The following is a 17478-nucleotide window of genomic DNA, read 5'->3' as shown; positions in this document are numbered from 1 at the left end:
TTATGAAGAAATAGGGGAGACTCTGATGGGCATTCTTCTTTTCAACTTCACTAATGGAAAGTTGACAATGTAATCCTCCTCAGCCACCCATCTGGCATAAAAGACCAAATCACAAGAAACTTTTGTTTTCTTAGTAATGGTTTAGGCAAGAGAATTGCAATATTTTAGAGAGAGAATATCTCCACATTACCTTTGGTTTGTGACCAGATGATGGAGGAAAATGGAGGCTTCCAGCCTCGAAAGCTCTTGACCAGGACACAGCCTTTGCCCTCCACCAAAGGGTGTGAAGTTGCTAGACAGAACCTTGCTTTCATTTCTCTGCTAAGCATTTCAACAAACATGGCTTAGTAGGCATTTTTTTTTACCATTTTACTATCATTTTGGGGTCCCTGACAAGTAATAAATCTTTGTGACATAAATAAGACTTCTCTTAACCGAGTCAATTTAAATTTTGAAGGTCTCAAGTGCAAGTTCAAGACATAAAACCTTGAGAAAATGGGGAGAGGAAAGCACTTACTTGCCACCTCCAAGGGTTGAAAGAGTATGGGTGGTCATAGTTCTCTTCATCCATATGGATCGAATTGAAGGAGGTCATCACACACCAACCTTTAGGGATCAAATAACCTACAAATCCCACAAAAAAATGTGCTACTTGAAAAGAACTTAAACTACTTATTTTCCCTTAGTGGAAGTAAATATTTTCTATTTTTTTATTTTTTTTTGAAAAATTACCAATTATTATAGAATTTAAACACAAAAAATCTTCCAATTTATTAAAAATAATGTTTGAACAAGATTTAAAAGTTACCATTTATGTTAACATCCTTGAGGGCCTTCCTCCAAATGGCAACAACAATATTCCCCAGTCTAAGGCTTTCATTTATCACCTGCAAGAAGAAAAATATGCATAAATAAGAATATAAGATATGTTAATCGATGTCTATATTAATTTGCTTATAAAGAGTGAACTCACATTTTGAGTAAAGTCTAGTGACATATAATCTGTCCATTCATATTCTTCACCCAGATCAATTTTCCTACTCTTTAATTCCATATTCTCCACCTGGAAGCCAAAAAAAATTATAATAAATTTATTTATTTTAATATAAAAAATAAAAAAATAGTTCATTACTAGTAAGCCCCCTAATTATGATATAAATATCTATGAAACTCTCCATGTTAAATCGATACTTAAACCAAATAAAGTTACTTATATGAGTATATTATTTTACATAAGTTAATTAAAATTTTGACATATATGTAAAAAGAACCACACAGACATACACACACACACACACACAAATATAGGACCAATGTGGATCCCTACGAGAAATGTAAATGGGACCAAATTAATTATGTGGGTCTCCATAGTGTCTATATATATCTTTTTACATGCCAAAGTTAGAGTTTCTTGACAAAATTTAATCGTAAAAATACGGAAAAAAAATTGGTGATATTTTTGGGTACATAAGCATTAGTTAATTAAATATATTTATTTTTTATTTAAAGGATGTGTCAGTAATTAACCCTTAAGACAAAAATGAAAAAAAATAATTAAAAAATCTTCTCCTTCCAATAAGTGGTGAAGTTTACATACCAGTAGCTGCTTCAAAGCAAGAGGAGAATCACTCAGATACTTGACAGCAAGAGTGATGAGCATAGGCACAGAGTCTTCTCCAGGGATCATCATCTCTGCTATGTTCCCACAAATGAAATCTACTGTCAATTGGCCATCTTCCTTGGAATCCTTTTCATTCAGTAACACATCTATGACATCTTTTACATTGCCATTCTTTGGTTTCTTCACCTTCTCTTTGATTATCTTCTCCACAAGCTGCTTCATCCTCTCCTTGGCCTGGGAAAAAATATCCAACACTGTCAAATTCCATTTATTCTCTCAGTTGTATGGGGAAATCTGCAGTCCCCAACTAGGGTTTTTGTTGTTCTGGTCAGTTTTTTTTTTTTAATTTTATACTGACCAGGACTGATTTTTGCTAGTTTATTTTTATTTTCAGTGCAGGAAAAAAATTTAAAATTTTTAAAAATATTAAAAAAGAAAACCTTCAAAGAGTTTGACATTGTTGTTCCAGGCAGCTTGACAGGAACACAAATCAAACCATCACTGAATACCCTGAATTCCCTCATCAGTAACTCTTTCTCTTCGCCAGAGCCTACTCCCATTAACACCTCAATCAAGACTTGAAAAGCTATCTGTAATTAATCCAAGCCAGGGTATAAAAAATATAAGTTAAACACTATCAATTAATAAAGCTAGCACATGATCATCTGTCAATAATATACTATCTACTGACATGAAATAAACTAATCTTGATGAATGAATGAAAAACTATGTATCATAATACATGATTTTGTTTTGTAAATACTGAAGAAAAGGGAAAAAAATGGAGGGTGGACCTTTCTGGCTTCATCTTGGATAAAAACCAGTTGTCCTTCATTCCATTCTTTCATGGAAAGCTGCATCAAGTCTTTGATCCTTCTGGTGACCTGAGCTTTCAACCCAGGAGACTTCAAGAAGCTTCCAATGAGGCCATGAACCTTCCTATGCAGATTCCCGTTTATTTTCAGTATGGAGGATTCGCCCAATAGTAAATTGATTGATCTCGGGTAGAAAGGTACGAAGATGCTTCCATTATTCTGCAAGATCGTTTTGTTCACCTCTGCATCTGTGGAGATAATGATGGGTCTGCCCAGTAAATGAGACTTGAACACCTTCCCGTATCTGAATTAATGGCAATGGCAGAAGGTTTAGAGATTTAGATTTAGCTAGTGATCTATGTCTCTCTGAATCAATGCATGCAGCTGAGAAGGATTGCCATGCATGGGAAGAAACGAAACCGAACCTTTAATGGAGGGTGAGCAACAAATGAAGCGGAAACAAGAAATAAAATATTTAGAAGCCAAGAAAAATAGGAATTTACTTACAGTGCTCGTCTCTTCTGCATGAAGCTTAAAGGGTTGGAAGAACGAGCACAGGCAACGAATTCAATAGTTTCTCCAATCAATGGCCAGCCTAAACACCCTTCCGGAGTCTGCTTTCTCTCACTCTGTCTCCTCCAAAACCAAAACAGCAGAAAGCTCAGAAATCCAGACAAAACGAGCAAGATCCAGTTCATGATTCTCTGCTGCAAACCAAACCCAGTACACAGACTTGCTCCCGAGGCCAGAAAATTAAAGAGGAGCTTCACAGAGAAGGGATATGGATTTAGAGGATCTGCATCCAGTCCTCGAAATAAATGTCAGTTTCCATTCGAGGAACCGAAAATTTCGCCATGCTGACTCCCCTTGTCTAAACCTTTCCCGAGTGCAGGAGAGAAGTTTTAATGGCAGGAAAAGCAGCAGTTTCAGAGGGCGCCGGAATTTCCAGGCTGCATCTCTCTTGGGTTTACTTCTCCACGTCCTGTCTCTGTCTCTGAGGTTTGAATGCACCCCTTAGGTGGTCTAAACACTATGGTATATATATGCAGAAGTAGTTATGAGGGAGAAGACCCTAGAACAATAAATGAGGACTTTGGGGTGGGTTTCTTCTCCTTCCTCTTGTCACTCTCCTTCTTTAAGATGGCTAATAAATGTTGGGCTCCTGTCCTTCCATGCTTTGGTGTTTTGAAGACTCCATCCAACATGAGCGAACCTTTTCCAAACTGGTTAGGAATGGGTGCAACTATCCCAGCCCTGATTTAGCCAGGTTCTATTGATCAATTCCCCTTCCCTACAGTTTGATCCTGTCTTAGGACACCTTTGATAGCAAGTGCCCTATCAACATGTGGAAGAAGCAGTAGTTGATTAAGCAAGTGGTTCTATCAAGCAAGTAGTTGAGGTTGATCCAATTCGATAATGGAACAAGATTTGATTATGTCAGCGTTAGGTTTGGAACCTATGAAAAAAAATGCGAATTTGATAATTATTATTTAAAAAAATAGTAAGTGAAAATGTGATAATGATCAAATTCTTTTTTTTCACTAACTATCTTTTTAAAATAATAATGGTTAAATTCTAATTTTTTCTTTTTTAGGGGTTACAAACAGACCCTTAGGGTCGGATGTATCATGTTTTGGGTACACAAAACGTAGTGTGGTATGGTATGGTATGACCACATAGTATTTGTCGATATGTATTAGTTTTGCACCTATGAATACATGACTTAGGTGGGTAGCTCGAATTTTAGGGGTAGGTCATGTAGAAAAGGAGTCTCAAAATATTTAGTTAGCAAAAGAAATTTTAAAACGAGGAGAGGCTCGGTGTGGTCCCTTACTCACCAAGGTAGCTACGCTCTACTTATTGGCCGATATAGTAGAATATTAGTTTTTTTTGGTATCGGTGGGTATAAAAAAAATATATTTAAAATTTTTAAAATCACGATATAAAATTTTTTCAATTTATGAACAAATATTCTATGTATTTTATATCGGCTGGTATATATTGAAGTATATCTTCATATTAACATGGTATATCTACCAATATACAGTTTGTTCATGAATACTTGGTCCCATGTACCAGCACAATACACAGCATGGCAAGGCCAGTGTACCCATTTATAATCAATTTTTCCTGGCACAATGGACCACTTAAGGTTGTTGCTGCAGCCATGGATTGGGTCACACAGCACCCTAATTTCCAGAAAATTATGTGACAGTGGTCCCAATGAAGTGTCGTGGTCAAGATTTTATTTTGATTCATGTGCAGTTAGTCCTTCAGGCAGGTGTCACAAAGGGGCATTTACTTGTCCAATTCGCATAAGAGTAGAAAGAATCAAAAAAGCTCGATTGCCAAATGCCAAATTCCACAGCTCTTCAAAGGTAACAAATTCGTTCTGAGATAAATTAGAAACCAGAACAAAAAGCATCAAACCAGGTCTTTATGATGATTTCAGTATCAAAATCAACGGTTTCACTTGAGAATCATACACACCCAGTTCTTTCCGGTAAGCCAAGATTGATCTCCTGCCAACTGTTTGTGAATTTGACTGAATCAGGGAACATATTCGTTTTCAAGTATTGGCTGAGTCCGGATTCCTGTTGCCATGGGTAGAACACTCTTCCCCACAATGGCCTTCCTTAGAGCCTCCCCTGTGTCAGCTTCTTGCTCCATCTCTGTTATCCTCTTGTTCTGCTTTCTCCTCACCGCCCAAGTCATGGCTAGAACCAAGGCAGCCATCCCCAGTAACACCCCACCCAACACCCAAGCAAACTTCCATGGCCTAGAGTTCTCCTTCTCCTCCGACCGTAAACGTTGATGACCAGGCGGCGGCAGCGGCTTCCCCTCCGGCGGCTTCGTTGTGGAGTTCACCACAATGGAGAAATGTCCATGACTAGATGAAGCACAAACATGTCTAGAGACCGTGTCTGTGAATTCAGTCACACCATTCAAACCGAATCTCACGCACTTGTGATTTTCCCTTCCTGTAGCAGTTTTGACAGCTGAGAATCTGATTAAAATGGGTTTGTGGGAGGCATTTATTTGGAGTTCCCTCAAGTTTATTGTAGACAGATTGTCCCCATCATATGCCAGAAGCCCAAGAACAGGGGTGAGGAAGTGGTAACCAGGGAGATGATAGTATGAAGAAGACCAGTTACCTAGATTCTGGTAAACCAGCACTAACCTCTTGACGTGGGGTTGCTCCACGAGGCCGGCGGGGATCCTGAACTCCTTGTACTTGATCCCTCTAGACCTCAGCCTCCCACTTCTCAGCCTCATTGCAGCCAATTTTACCCCCGAGAAGTTTGAAGGAATTTGTGCATCAAATTGAACCTCATTCCTCGGATGAACAAATGCTCCATATGCATACTGCTGCAGAAGCAAATCCAGAGCTTTGGCCGGCAATGTCGAAGTATTCAGAGAAGCTGCGCTGCATTTCGAGAACCGAACCACCATAAACAAGACCGAAGGAAACAGAACAAGCACATGAGAATAATCCATCTCCAGGTTTGAAGTAGCCTGCTCCGAGGCTCCTGCAGGATTTCTACCACTGACACTGCAACTGCAACTGCAACCAACTGGGTAAGAGAGAGAGAGCTGCTTAATCTTTAACACCCATTTCTTTTTATGTTACAGATTTTGACTGCTGTCCAGAAAACTTGAGCCAAGATCAGCATTCTCTTGAGCAGAATGAACGCCAAAACAAGCTTAGACAAATTGGTTAAGGTATGGAATTAGAGCTGAGTTTCATATTTAGAAAGGTCTGAAGAAGGATATCAAGTTCAGGTATCCAATGTCTAATCAAAGCTTGAGAAGTAGTGGGAGACAGAGGTGGGACATGTCTCCCTGCAGGGTTGCCCCTAGCTGCTTTGCACGCGCAGGTTCCTCTCAGCCCTAGATGCTTCCAAGCCACCCAAACCGGCTCGGTTTTGTCATGAACCAGGAAGTGAGTCGGTCTGGTTCCATATTTGTGCAATGGCTCCATAACTCAGGACCCCAAAGCCCTAATTGACTCAGAGAGAATTTAGCTCATCTCAGTCGAAATCAATATTAGGTTCGAGACAAACATGAGTTGTCCAAGTTGAACCTGAACCAATCTAGACTGATCTCGCATGATCGAATTTGAGTCTCCAAATTCGGTCATTTGTCTAAGTTGCGAGTTGACTCATTGAAACAAACACCCCCATGACAATTTGATAAACCAGGTTCTTCCTAATTGTGCAAACCATGAATGACAATACCTATTGCCAACCCATCTAAGATTAAGATATATTCCCTGAGGTTACTGTTTTTTTCTAAGGATCATCATTCATTATATCTCAAGACATCATAAGAGGATCACAGAGGAAGAGGAAAGAAAAGATGAACTCCAAGACAAATTACTACTGTAGATACTTTTATTTATTCAAGATGGAGAAAACATTATAAAAGAGGAAGAGACATACTTATTCATGTGATTATCAAGTCAAGTTTTGTTGGGTTTGAAATCATAACCAATTCTTGAAGAAAAGGAAGGGTTTTTAATGGAAGATTTGGTTCCATCAGTCATCTTTTTTAGCAGCCATCATGTCTTTTCTTCAGTGGTTTTATTTATTTTATTTTGATCATATAACAAGGCAAGATGCTATTCATGAATTGATGGATTTAAGACAAGGAATTCAAGAACCATGATTTGTGTTAAGGAGGTTTGTTTTAAAGGGGATTTTTGTAATATTTGTTTGTGTGTGATTGATTGTATAAATCACTGAAATTTTCCCCCAAAGAACAAGTAAAACTCCTCCACCTCTTCTCGGTCCAAACAAAAATGCCTCGATTACTTGTTCCAAAACCTCGACCTCTCAAACCCCTCTTCTACTCCTTGGGCACCATCTTCTTCGCCGGAGTCGGGAAATCCGGCTTAGTCGCCAGGAAGATGGCGTAGCATTCTGGCACTTTCCTATCTGTATCGTTTTCTTCTAATGGCGTTCTCGTGCTTTCCAGCAAGTTGGGAAACAATGAGGCGCTCCTCAAAGGGGTGTTCTTGATCTCGATTACCTTGGGATTCTTTCAGGTTCTCTCTTATTTACAATTTCAAACCAATTAGTCTGGTTTTTGCGTTAATCCAGCTGATTTTATTTACTGGATATTCTACCTCAGGTCGATCATAAGTCGAGTTTAAGTTTGTTCTAATGAGTTCATCGGGGACTGTTCTCTTTGAAGTTGAACTGAATGTGGAGATCTTTGGTTCTTCAGCTTGGTTCCATTCTTGTTCTTGAATTTGATCTTGACCCAGCTATTTCTTGAATATGATATCAATTCTTCAATGACTGAATCATTTGAAGAAGTTATTTCTCATCCTCTCTTTAATTTTTTATAAAAGAAATCATAATATATAAAAATAGGTATAATACATAAAATACATATGGGGGGGGGGGGGGGGGGGGGGGGGGGGTGTGGGGGGGGGGTGGTGTCAGTGTCCGTCCACAATGAAATTGAAGTGAATAATTGAATTGAACTGAAATGGAGAAAGGGAAGTCGAGAGGGATAAGAGAGAGAGAGAGAGAGAGAAGTGAGAGAGAAAAACGGAGAGCGAGCTTGAGAGAAGACTGAGAGACAGAGGCTGGATACGAGAGGGAGCAGAGACGGAGGCCGGAGACGAGAATTTGAGAGAAGAGAGGCAGCAACGACATTGGGGGTGCAGGGAGACGAGAGAGGGAGTACGGGAGAGAGGAAGAAAAAAAGGGAAATGAGGACGCGCAAGAGAGGGGGGTGCAAGGAGAGAAAGAGGGGAAAAACAAGCGTCGCGCGTTCTTCATCTCAAAGAAGATCAAATATGGCCTTTTTTGAGATGAAGGAATTTAAACCGTGGAGATGAAGAACCGCTTCATCCCCTGCATCTAGATGAAATGTCATCTGTGCTCCACTAACGACTTCAAATGTTGAAGGGCATCATGTGGTTGAAGATCATCTCAGACTTCAAGTTGACTAACCCCACTTTAGTGTAGACGAGTTTAAGTGTACTGGAAAACAGATTCCAGTGTTAGTGCCCCCAAATGAAAAGTATGATATAAAGAAGAGAATGATAACCTTTTATAATATACTAAAATAGAACATAAACCTAAATATATAATTAACCAAAAGAAACATGGTTAAGTGATTTAACATGTAGTATTAGAATATATTAATATCATAATTAGTGAAAACTATATATATATATATATTACTTAATGATTATAGTTTATTAAAAATTAATAAAAAATAAAAAATAACATAAGTGAATATAATAAATAAATAAATTATTTTTTAATAACATAAGATATAGTTTTAAATTAAAACTCACTATTTTAATACAAAATAAAAAATACATAATAAATAAATAAATATATTAATTTATCAATAACATAATATATAAAATTTACATATTATTAATTAATAATATATTAACACAAAATGAAAAACTAATGGTTTAATTAATTGGATAATTAAACCAATTAATGATTACAGTGTATTATAAATTAATATATTAATTACGGTAAATCGTTAATTTTAATAGGTCAAGCGGAACCATGAACTCATATGGGTTTTTCTCCCTAACCCCATCCTTGCCTTGTACACCATGCGAAACTAATCTCATTGTACTCCACAAAACGAGGAGTTTTTATTTCATCATTTTGGTTTGAAGGCTTTGCAATAGTGACTACAACTTAACCATGTTGTTAAAAACTTTTATATTTAAATTTGATGATTGAAATATATAATCTATTTGCTTAATATAACAAGGTTTTACAATTTTTATCACTAAATACCATAATTAATTATCCACCTTAGACAAATAAGTATAATTTTTTATTTAATTTTATAATGCATTTGATGTTTATGTACTTTATCTAGAACAACTAGATAATAACTAATATAGAGATATTTATTCTATTAATTTTATGTAGAGATGAAAACATTAATCATTATTTTATATTTATTAGATGAATAATTATTTCTCTATATTTAAAATATGTTTTATTTTATACCCTATTTATTTTATATCAAGTGTGAAATTATTTGTGTTTGTTTTGAGTATAATGAGTATTTTCTTGAATATGAATTGATAATATAGAATGATTTTATTTTATCAACCATCATAATGTAGTAGCATTTTATCATCTTTGTTAGATGAAAGTTTCATTTTTTATATAAATATGCTCAAAATTAGTGAAATATAATTATAATGTATCTTGTTTAAAATTATTTATATTATACAAATAAATTGAAATCGTTTCTTTAGATAATGAGAATTGATATTTACTTTTCCTAAAAAAATTACCTAATAAAGTTATTTATTCAAGACATGTAAATTTATAATTATAACCTTACTTATCCCTTTTGGTTGATTTGTATTTTTTTATTTTTATTTTTGGACTTTAACTTTGGAATTTCTAGTAACAAATTTTCATTTTTTAGATAATTGTTTTTGTACTGATTATAAATTTTAAAGTATTTTCACAATAAGAAAAAATTTGGGGGGAAATGAGAAAATGAGAAGAAGAGAGAAAAAAGAGGAAAAAGGGGGTAGAGGAAGGGAAGAATGAGATCAATATCAACTCTTCTAGTCCGATTCGCAAGATATTGAAGCTTATTTGATGTCTCAAAGCTTTCTCTCAGTCATCTATTATCGAAATTTACTTGTCTAAGGTGATTTCTAACTTTTCAATTTGATTATTTCTCATATTATTTGTGAATGAGTGTCGACTTGAAGCTTGATTGACCTCATTACTTGTAAATAGATGTTGTTTTTTCCTATTATCTTTGTAATCCTCAAGTTTGGACAAACCTTGAAAAGAAGCAAAATTATAGGCCCATTATGACATAGTGGAAGTTATTTATAGTCGTTGTTTAGTGGTTTTTCCCTCTACAATGGAGGGTTTTTCATGTTAAATCATGTGTTATGGATTATGTTTGGTGTATGTTTTTTAGCTGATTTGTTTCATTTGATTTTGTTTTGGTGGTTTCCCACTTGGTATTTGCTTAAATGCTCGAGTCAGACTATCTGTAGTTCTACAAAAGTTTTTGTAAGTCTTTGATTTTCTATAACAAGTGGTATCAGTGCTTGGTTGTTTTAGACAATGTTTAAGCCAAAGTATAGCCTACAAACATCTCAAGTAGGATGATTAGTCTAAAAGGAGAAATTTCGATTACATATAAAGCCCAATATGGAAGACTATTTATATTGTAGAGATTCACATGGGCTTATAGAAGGTGGAAAACCTAAGAATGTTTCATACGATGAATAGTATTTTTCAATGTTCTCAAATGAAACAACAGTTCATTCATTGTAGAAGATATTAGAGGATTTGTTCGAAAGAAAGATGGCTGAAAATAAAACACTTCTTATAAGAAAACTTGTGAGTTACAATACAATGATTTTTATTATCATCGAACTCCTCAATGAGTTGAAGAACATTGTTAATTAGTTGATAGCATGAAAATAATGTCAAATAATGAACTTCAAACTCTCTTATTGACCAGTTCTCTATTAGAGAGTTGGGAGGCTTTCGGTAGTATGAGAGTAGTTTGATGAATAAACATACTAGAAGAAAGTTAACACATTCATCTCATTCTGAAACACTTGTGACTCGAAGGAGAGGTAAAAGAAAGAGGTCTTAAGTGTAGGAAGTCTAGAGGAAAATTAAAGTTAAAAAGGTAACTTAAGTGTTACTATTGTCACAATAAGGGGCACTTCAAAAGTGACTACCATCATTTTAAGAAGGTATTAAAGGAAGGAAAAGATAGTGTTAAAGAAAAGGAGATTTTAAAAAGAACAAGTATTATATTGGATAATGAAGTTGCTATCATGATAACTTGAGTAAGAATGCTACCAATCATTTTAGAACAAAACACACTAATTTGATTTTTTACTCGACTATAGATATTTAAATTCATACAAATAAGAACCCCACAGACATGATGCAAAGGTGGTGTCAAGGGAGAAACATGAATTGTCAATAGGTTCGGTTGGTATGGAATGTTGGGATAAACCCTCATCATGGTTTGGAAGGTGGAATTGCTACGTGTAATGTGTGGCATCCGACCCATGAAGTAGGCCCCACCACTTCTCTCTCTCTCTCTCTCTCTCCCTCATGTGAGAAAGGGTGACTTTAAGTGCAAAAGAAAAAGAAAAAGAAAAAGCCCTAGTGGGCAATAAGAAGAAATTTGGGGGAACAGGAGAAGAAAGGAGAAAAAGAAGAAAGAGATCGGTATCAAATCTTCTAGATATTGGATGTACAACAAGTATTGAAGCCTCCTTAATGTGCCAAAGCCTTCCCTATATCTTTTATTGCTGAAATTTAACAATTTGGAATATTTCTATTAAATCTTTAGAATATTTCTATTTTGATTATTTCACATGTTATTTTGTGTATGGATTTTGATTTGAAGCTTGATTAACCCTAATCTATGCAAATTGATGTTTTTTTTTTCTCATTATCTTTGTAATCTTTGAGTTTTCATATCAAGGTACTTTAAAGACTTCTTAAGGTTTCAAGCAAGCTTTTAAACAACTTCCTCAACCATGACATGTCTCCATGTCTCATCCTCCAAGCCTGAGTTTAGACATGGGTATCATGAACCCAATCATTCATGCAATCAATCAAGTCCAAGTCCAAACAAGTTTTTTTTAAAAAAAAAAAGCCTAATCAAAGCAGAATTCTCTGTGGCCTTAAATCAGGTATGAAAAACAAACTATTATCATTGAATCAGAGGTCATTCTTAAAATTTGATGCAGAGAAAGCTCTCTCTGTAACCACTTGCTTCAATTATTTTTACTCTCCTAATTGACCAACTACTAGTAAGATTACTTGCATTAAAAAGTAAATGATTTTTTTCATAAATTAATAAATTTATTTTTACTCCAGGTATGAAATTATTCTATCTGTTTGTTTATATGCAAGTATAGAACAAAATTTTCTCTTTTGCATATTTTGGAAAAAGAAAAAGAACTCTTTTATGATTTTAATATCATTTATAACAATTATCCCATTAAATGAAATTGCAATAATGTTTGGTGGGTGTCTTTCCTGTCAAGAATTAAGTCTCTGATGTTATTGGTTTGTCACTAAGACAGGCATGCTTTACATAAAGTAGGAAGGCAAACGATGGCTGAGTTGAAGTATCATTTCTGGGATTAATCAGCTGCTGTCAGTAAAGGTTAAGCTGCTGCCCCAGCTCAGAAAGAAACTTGACACCAATCATAGGAGAAATAATTTATTCTCTAATAGAGGAGACCTGGCAAGTTTTGGGATTGATGACACCAAATTAATATTTTATTAGCTTTTTAATCAGACATATATGCCTGATATGACATGAATACCAATGTTTGATATATTATATTAGAACCCAATAGGAGATTCCAGGCATGGAAAATTTATAAAACTGTCCCATGGCCACATCTGGTTGAATTTAATGGGTCTGATACAACAGGGGTGACCTTGGTAAGAAGGAATGTCCAAAACAAATCACAGTAACAAGCATGAAATTTCTATATATATATATATATCATCACATATTTATTTCTTTTACAGTTGGTGGGATACCAATCATTCTGTTAGCAGTCACAGAAAGGATCAATTTGAGCAAATACAGAGATAGTGTGAGAAGTTGGGAGTAATTTGTTCTCAGAATATAATGGAAACAACAGTAAAAACTCATCAATTTCACTCAACTCAGCACTGAAGCAACACCATTCACTGCAGGGAAAAAAATTTGAATAAAAATTCAAGATTTATTCGCAGGATCCACTCCAGAATTACAGAAATCAAACAAATAATGGGCAAAATATTGCCACAGCCAGGATTATCAGAAGAAATTGCCTCGTGATAGTAGGAACCCAACATCCACCCGAAGAGGACCATAAATATTTTGAACACAGACTACAAGGAAAGAATGCATAACTCAAAGACACGCCTGGCAGAAACAAACTCAACAAATGGTAGCTCCAAGATCAGACTCATCTTCACACGACTTAAATAGAAAGAACAAAGGCAGCTCAATCTGTACATATCAAACACTTTGGCAAGGATCCGTATCTGTTCTTCCTGCAGAAGCAAAGATCAATGTAATATGAAAGAATAGTGGTAGTGAGAGTGATCCAGAATCCCTTTCAACCTCCATACTCCATTTCTTCTCAAGGAACATATTCATTCTCTAGTACAGGAGGGGTCCTGGTTCCCATGGCCACAGGCGCCCTACTAGTCCCTACCGTAGCCATCCTCAGAGCTTCCCCTGTTTCTGACTGTTGCTCCATCTGTGCTATTTTTTTACTCTGCCTCTTCCTTAGCGCCCAAACCAAAAGTAAACTCAAGAGCACCAGACCCAAAAACCCGCCGACCACTCCACCAACGATTTTCCACTTTCTAGAATTGCTCTTCTTGGATGGACTGAAACTAGGAGGAAGAGGTGGACTTACACTGGGTGGCTGCACAGGTGGTGAAGGAAATGCAGAAGAATTCACAGCAATACAGAAATGACCCTGACTGGACGTGGAACACACATTATCACTCGATACCAAATTGGTAAATTTAGGCAAACCATCCAAATCAAACCAAACACACTGTGGAGTAAATCCACCTTGCACAGCTAGTACATTTGAAAACCTGATCGAAATGGGTTGCCCTGTTGCATTTATACTTAATTCACTTAAGTTCTTAGCTGATAAGTTGATTGCATCATAAGCAAGGAGACCAAGCACAGGGGTTATAAAGCTGTAACCTTGAAGATCATAATATGAAGAAGACCAATTACCCAAGTTCTGATAAACAAATACAAGTCTCTCCACATAAGGCTTTTCCACAACTCCAACAGGAATTTCAAATTCAAAGTAGCTCTCAACCCCTTTCCTTCTCAAGCTACCACTCCTTAGCCTCATTGCGGCTAGTTTTATACCAGCCAAGTTTGCAGGAGGTTCAGCTTCATAAACCACACCAGTCTTTGGAGGACGAATTCCTCTGTAAGCATAATCCTGAAGAATAGCATCGAGGCCTCGAGCTGTCCTCGAAGAATCGGGAGATTGTCCTGTAGCTTTTGGCGACCAACAAGCCATACTAAAAAAGGAGAGAAGGACAAGAAACCCGCAAAAAAATTTCATCTGGGAATAAAATCAAACAGATTTTTGGGGAGTATCTCAAGATAGTTCCATTCGCAGGCGAGGCGTGCAGCTCCCCACTCCACCAGATCTTAGGAACGGAAACCAAACCCAACTAAACGGCTCTTTGCAACAAAAAGAAATCTCTGACTGAAAAATACGAAGCCTTGAAACTTCATAACTTTTAACACCAAGATCCCTTCTTTGTCCGCTTTCTTCTACAAGAATTTATTCCGAGAATCGATTCTCGATCAACTTCCAGCCGTAAATCTAAAAGCACCATGCCGGTCATAAAAGCCAGGAAACGCTATGAAACAGCTCAGATCTCCCACAACCAACAAATGTTAGATCGGTTCTTTGGCTTTATTTATCACAGACAAGACCAGAAGCCCTGTACTTACCAACAGATTCAATAATGATCAAGCCACAGCAAAATGCAGAAACCCTAAAAGCTCGATATTACCTGATACTCGTACTAACACCAAATCACCAAACAACCCGCTTCTCAAAACAAGCATAACCAACCCGATTGAGCAATGTCGCTGACCCTCCACAATTCTCCTACACGACTCTCCCACCGAAAGTCCCAACCTTGACAATCTGCAACTCAAACAGCCACACTTACTACGCAACTTCAGAACCTCAACAAAGCAAAGCTCAGCTGAACCCTTCCCCAAAAAACCTCTGAAAACATCCCTCCACACTCTCACTCTCCTTTCCAATCAGCTTTTCCAGGCAATATCAGCTCAAAGCGTTAACAGTTCCCAGACATTGCACACACTCACAAAAATTTATCATTCCTCCGCCAATTTCTGCCGGAAAAAGAGCGAAAAGACTCTCCCAACCCCAACTCGCAACAATTTCGCCCTGAAAACAAGCTCTCTTCTCCTCTTTTAACAAAATCTCCCCCCTAAGATCACGCCAAACCACTTAGGAAGTCCAGCACCACCGAAACCCCAACTTCAAAATCTCTTCCAGCTTCAGAATTCTTATCGAAAGCAGAAAAATCCAATCGCACCGGCAGGGAGAAACGTAAACCAAACCCTAAAAAACGACGAAAATTATGGAAACAAAAACGGAGAAAGGAAATTAAACCTCGGAAAATCTCTGCAGTTAAAACACTGATAAACCCCGCTGTCTTTTGTCTGACGGTAATACCCTCGTGAAGAGTTTTAAAGAACGTTTATGTCCTCTCCCGCGCTTTCATTACGAAATACGAAGTTGACGTGTTTCGAAAGCGAAGCAAGAGAATATTAAAAGTATATATAAATAACTCCCAAAATCTCAAATATTTAATTAAGAGTACTTAACTCTACAGCTTAAGCTGGCCGTCCGGTTCAGGTCCACATTCGATCCGGTCCAAGCATGCCACACTTAAGTTAAATTGGTTAAACCCAATCTGACCCTTGGGTTAACCCACTTAAAAGCTAAAAAATAATGAGAACCATGGTTTGCACCTTCAATCCACCTTTCAAGCTAGGCCGTCCGATTCCGGTCCCACATCGTACTTTTTAATGAAAGATTTCATGAAATAGAATTCCTCGGAAAATTATTTGTTTCCCAAAAAAGTTTGAAAATATGGAGGAGCTGTTAGTGGACCGCACTATCCACAGTTAATGCGCGGAAATTAATTTCCTTTTCTCCCCGTTTCGGACCTTTTATGTCACGCGACTGTCAATGTCGCGTCACTTCATTAGTGACACATTTAAAGCAATATTTATTTCTGGTTTTGTATGGACATTTATGTAAATTTTTCTTTTATATTTTAGAGGATAAAATTAATTCAAAATATTAAATAAAAATAAATAAATTATTGATATTAGAAAATGTGTCAAACGCCTAACAAATACAACCCAAAAGACCGGTCTGTTAAGTGCGAAAAACCAAGTATCTAACCCAGGTGGACCGTTTCCATAAGGATTCGAACGAGGAACCTAACTCTGTTACCATATCAAATGCATAGTCAATACAACCCAAAAGACCGGTCTGTTTAGTGTGAAAAACCAAGTACCTAACCCAGGTGGACCATAAATAAATAAAAATAAATAAATTATTGATATTAAAAAGGGTGTAAAACGTTTAGCCAATACAACCCAAAAAACCGGTCTGTTAAGTGTGGAAAGCCAAGTATCTAATCCAGGTGGACCGTTTCCGTCGAGATTCGAACAAGGAACGTGGTGCCTAACTCTATTACCATATCAAACATATAGTAAATACAACCCAAAAGACCGGTCTGTTTAGTGCGAAAAGCTAAGTACTTAACCCACGTGGACCAAAACCACCTAACTGTGACAAAGGGGATATCTGCTTTTATTTGAGAATTTTTATTTAGTTATAAAATATAAAATACTTATTTTTATGTGATGAGACTTAAATTCATCAAATTAAATTTTTAGTAAATTATAATAAGAAAATTAATTTAAATATCTATTCTAATTTTTTTATAATTAATAAAAATAAAAATTATTATTTCAAGTTAGTACCCAATCCGCTGGAAGGAGTACAACTGATCTCAACATAATAATGATGCACTATTCGTAACGTTAACGTCTATCGCAACTTTTAAATCTGTTCGTTGAAGTTCCATCCTACGGCCGGAGATGGAAGCCGCTTCATGAAGAAAAAACTCCCACTGATCGGCTCCCAGTTCCCACCACGTTCCAACCAAGGACCCAGCTGGTGTTTTCTGTAAAAGCAAGGGGTAAATGAGGAACATCACTTGTCTCTATCTTGAAATAGAAGAAAGATATTTCCATTTGTTTCCTTCTTTAAGAACTTTCTCCTTCTGTTCAAAGTACGTGCCAGCTCATTACCCTCCACGTCGGTCTTCTTTAAACTACGCCAGAAGGCTCATTACGCACCCTCTTTTACTTCCTTTCCCAGTCTCATCTCTGGGTCAGGTTCAATTTGGGTCGGCCGAACTCGTTGTTCTTTAC

General features: G+C 36.7%; 3 protein-coding genes across 3 annotated transcripts; all 3 read right to left on the bottom strand.

The window, feature by feature from the left end:
* LOC137966292 (3-epi-6-deoxocathasterone 23-monooxygenase CYP90C1-like) lies at positions 1-3134 on the bottom strand. Its single transcript, XM_068812873.1, has 9 exons — positions 2944-3134; positions 2416-2740; positions 2062-2211; positions 1598-1855; positions 974-1063; positions 809-887; positions 518-624; positions 191-318; positions 1-91 (listed from the first exon to the last, which is right to left on the bottom strand). Exons 1-9 carry the CDS (start codon positions 3132-3134, stop codon positions 1-3), a joined length of 1419 nt encoding a protein of 472 aa, XP_068668974.1.
* Positions 3135-4805: 1671 nt separating this feature from the next.
* LOC137966661 (uncharacterized) lies at positions 4806-6123 on the bottom strand. The gene has a single exon (XM_068813346.1). It carries the CDS (start codon positions 5932-5934, stop codon positions 4987-4989), a length of 948 nt encoding a protein of 315 aa, XP_068669447.1. The 5' UTR covers positions 5935-6123; the 3' UTR covers positions 4806-4986.
* A 7008-nt stretch (positions 6124-13131) lies between these two features.
* On the bottom strand, positions 13132-15644 carry LOC137966614 (uncharacterized). The gene has a single exon (XM_068813292.1). The coding sequence runs from the start codon at positions 14543-14545 to the stop codon at positions 13586-13588; it is 960 nt and encodes a 319-aa protein (XP_068669393.1). The 5' UTR covers positions 14546-15644; the 3' UTR covers positions 13132-13585.
* Positions 15645-17478: the final 1834 nt, after the last annotated feature.

The sequence above is a fragment of the Aristolochia californica genome, unplaced genomic scaffold (assembly GCF_029961685.1).
Source record: "Aristolochia californica isolate CCGP_79_NKW_82.1479 unplaced genomic scaffold, dmAriCali1.0.hap1 SCAF_5, whole genome shotgun sequence".
NCBI lineage: Eukaryota > Viridiplantae > Streptophyta > Magnoliopsida > Piperales > Aristolochiaceae > Aristolochia > Aristolochia californica.
This window is presented reverse-complemented; position numbering and strand designations above follow the sequence as displayed.

Coding starts and splice junctions, on each gene's coding strand:
- LOC137966292 (XM_068812873.1), bottom strand. CDS start 3,134: ATGAACTGGATCTTGCTCGTTTTGTCTGGATTTCTGAGCTTTCTGCTG. Junction 2,212..2,415: donor TCCAAGATGAAGCCAGAAAG/GTCCACCCTCCA, acceptor GATTAATTACAG/ATAGCTTTTCAAGTCTTGAT. Junction 625..808: donor CAAGGATGTTAACATAAATG/GTAACTTTTAAA, acceptor TGGGATTTGTAG/GTTATTTGATCCCTAAAGGT.
- LOC137966661 (XM_068813346.1), bottom strand. CDS start 5,934: ATGGATTATTCTCATGTGCTTGTTCTGTTTCCTTCGGTCTTGTTTATG.
- LOC137966614 (XM_068813292.1), bottom strand. CDS start 14,545: ATGAAATTTTTTTGCGGGTTTCTTGTCCTTCTCTCCTTTTTTAGTATG.